The 3,231-nt window shown below is 32.6% G+C and overlaps 1 protein-coding gene and 1 pseudogene across 1 annotated transcript in view; both read left to right on the forward strand.

Moving 5' to 3' along the window:
• Positions 1-595, forward strand: part of LOC108769672 (adenylate kinase) — a 2,376-nt gene extending 1,781 nt beyond the window's left edge. Inside the window, exon 2 of the mRNA XM_018520784.1 lies at positions 552-595. Within this exon, the coding sequence (XP_018376286.1) occupies positions 552-592 (41 nt within the window). The 3' untranslated portion in view covers positions 593-595. The remainder of the gene's footprint in view (positions 1-551) is intronic.
• LOC108769671 (GTP:AMP phosphotransferase AK3, mitochondrial-like) lies at positions 595-2,338 on the forward strand (annotated as a pseudogene).
• The last annotated feature ends 893 nt before the right edge of the window (positions 2,339-3,231 follow it).

Consider the following 3,231-nt stretch of genomic DNA (forward strand, 5'->3'; position numbering starts at 1 on the left):
AATATATAAAATTATATATAATTTTATATAATTATATATAAACTATTTTTTCCTAGGTATATTATATACTTTTCAACCAATTACAGCAAAGCGATCGGTGACTGCTTTGCTCTGTTTGAAAAGTAATCGCCAATCGCTCTAGTACGATTACCGCTTTATATGTGCAAATCTTAAAATTACATAAAGTAATTCTTGAATACTTGAATACTTGAATACTTGAATACTTGAGTGCTTGAAAGATTGTGGTTTATCGTTAATTATAAAAACACCCCCCCAAACATGATATTTTCAATATCACAACAAAATTTTCGCAATTATTATACATTATAATTCAATGAAAGAAAGTCCTACTGACTCCCATTGACGAAGCGTCTTCAGAGAAATAATAAAAACACTAACGCACACAGCAACACAACATCAATGTTATTTTACACTTAACAATACAAATATAATATTACATATGCAACAGTTACACTGTTGAATGTGAAGTTATAACATTAACGTTATAATTACTATTAGCTGATGTTTACTAAAAAATGTCTTATTCGCAGATCATAGGCAAAGAGATAAAGAAGTACATAGCCAGGGGTAGCTTCGTCCCAGATGATACGATGATATCCTTTATCGATGACGAGATCGGATCGATGGCGGATCGGAATTGGCTGTTAGACGATGAGTGGAATGAAAATTATACTGACCTCGTCACGAGATCGAGGACGTTTTCTTGAAGCCATGAACCTGCAGTCTGTATTTCTAAACGCGAACGAATATCTTGGCAGGATTCTCGAGGACGTTGTCGCAGGCGAAGCGATTGCAGAGGCTACATTCTTCAATCAATCTCATGCTAAATCTCGTAGTGCCAATCAATTCTGGACCGAGTCAAGAGCAGATGAATTCATCTGCCCGGTGGTAGGGTCTACAACATTGGCTTCAACGATCCACGAATGCCGGTAATCAGCGCAATAAGTGCATATCTATTTCATTGAAAAATAGAGCTGAAACAAGCCTAGAGTATAACTGACAATGAGTTCATACTATAATCAATCGATTCTTTGGTCATAAGTATAAAGCACTCTCAATTTACTTGGAAGAAACGCAATAAAATCCAAATAAAAATTAACAAGATTAAAATTATTATACGAATAAATATTTTATAGTAAAACTTTTTAAATTTATTTTTTGTTACGTTTACGTCAATTTGTGGAAGTGCTTTATATCTGCAGCCAAGACTGTAACACGATAGAACTTGTTATAAAATATTTTGATCTAATTATTAAAAAAATACTATATCTATTTCGCTTATAACGAGAGTCGAATATTTTGACGTTAGTTATAGTAATATTATATAATAATAATTTAATAATACTTTGTAGTTTAATAAGAATTTTAATAATTTAATATTAATAATTTTGTTGTGTTTTGCAGGGTAAGGACGATGTAACGGGTAAATCGACATAAATTATGTTAGAGAAAAGACGAGAAACCAGAAGTCGTGCAGAAGAAACTGCAGGATTACGCGACGAAAACTGAGCTAGTCTTGTAGTCTTATCGCAAAATTAGAGTACTGAAAGAATTTCATGGCAACATCACCAACGAAATGCGGCCGGCGATAGATATATCTCTAAAAGAAACAAATTTTTACACAATAAATCTGTGTCTAATTCTTAGATCTTATCTGCCTAAAAATTAAATTGAATTAAATAGATATAGATCTCATTATTTAGATAACGTGCGCCTAAAAATATTCTCGTATTCATTATTTAAGTACGAAAACGGACAAGATCTATTCAGATCTATTTGAGACTTGTAATTTGCTCATCTCACGTGATCTCGAGTAACAAATGGAAATACGCGCTCTCGTCCGACAATTGTTTCTTTATTTTGCAATAGAGAGAATTTATACTACAGCGCAATTCACGCGGAGTTCTCTTACGCACGCAGGAACTCTCACAAGGGTGAATGTCATTAAGTTGTAAATATCGTGTCGACAATAATAGGCTCTCGTAGATGTTCCCGATGCAGAATGCCTAGGTGATACAACGAGATTTCACGGTAATTAAAGACACTGAACCGAACACGAGTTATCTCTTGTTTCCGCGCTCTTGCATGACGAACTGTTGGTTGTTATAGCTGTTTGGCTAAAGTTCGAAGTGTAGTACAAATTACAATGTGGGAATGATCGATGATACATTTCTGGGATGGCGTAATCGTCACACACTTCTTATTTTATTTCGAGCGTATAGCGTTACAGTTGTAAGAGATATATATAACTTTGTTCAATATATTGTGTACACATTCAACAGTATAAGTACAATACACGCATATACATATGCATATACACGCATACATACATAGGGTAAAGTCGCCTTATGAGATACCTTTTTTTAAAGGCTTGTAGTTTATTTAATTTATAATCTAAATTTCTAGTTTTACGTCAAATTTACGGAAATATATTTAAGTTTTATCGCCAAAAGTTAGCAGTCGATAATAGCTATACTTTGTTGTATGTGAAATTTTTTATTAAAAGTGCAGATTTTGATCATTCAAAAAAAGGGTTCCTAATATGTGATGGAAGGGTTTTCTTGTGTGAGGTCATATCTCATAACGGGAAACTAAGGAAAAAATAAAGATAAGCTTTTTATATATACACGCTTTTATTATATTACATACAAGCAGGAACAAAGAATTTAAATGTTATATATAATAATTATATAATTTTTCGATGCGTGTGTATGTGAGTAATCTTAACAATAGAATCCTCATTTTTAACATTTCGTTCGATAGTATGCTTTGAGACATTGAATTGTTTAGATTACATATTAGCTAGGTATATCCTGAGTATATAGGAATATCGACTCATACTACGATTTTCATGCCTTGCGGTTTCGGGATCATCAAATCTAATCTTTACAATTAAACAAATCATTATATCACGTGTATTCCTATGAATACGATCTTACTCTATCACTGCATGCAGATTTTATCACCCAATATTTATTTTTGTATAATAAAACAAGTTTTAAAGACTAACCTCAATAAAATTTGACGACATTCAATTTCATAAATCTTTTTTTGCAACAACTACACGCACGATTTAATAATGAATTTTCTACTAAACAGGTTTCACGCTAAGAGTAAAAAGTTCATGATAGAATCAAACACATGTGCTTGTTAGTTTAGCAGAAACCCCGCTATCTCATATTATAGACGGGGAGGCCGAGAGGCTAAATG

The sequence above is a fragment of the Trachymyrmex cornetzi genome, unplaced genomic scaffold (assembly GCF_001594075.2).
Source record: "Trachymyrmex cornetzi isolate Tcor2-1 unplaced genomic scaffold, Tcor1.1 scaffold927, whole genome shotgun sequence".
Taxonomy (NCBI): domain Eukaryota; kingdom Metazoa; phylum Arthropoda; class Insecta; order Hymenoptera; family Formicidae; genus Trachymyrmex; species Trachymyrmex cornetzi.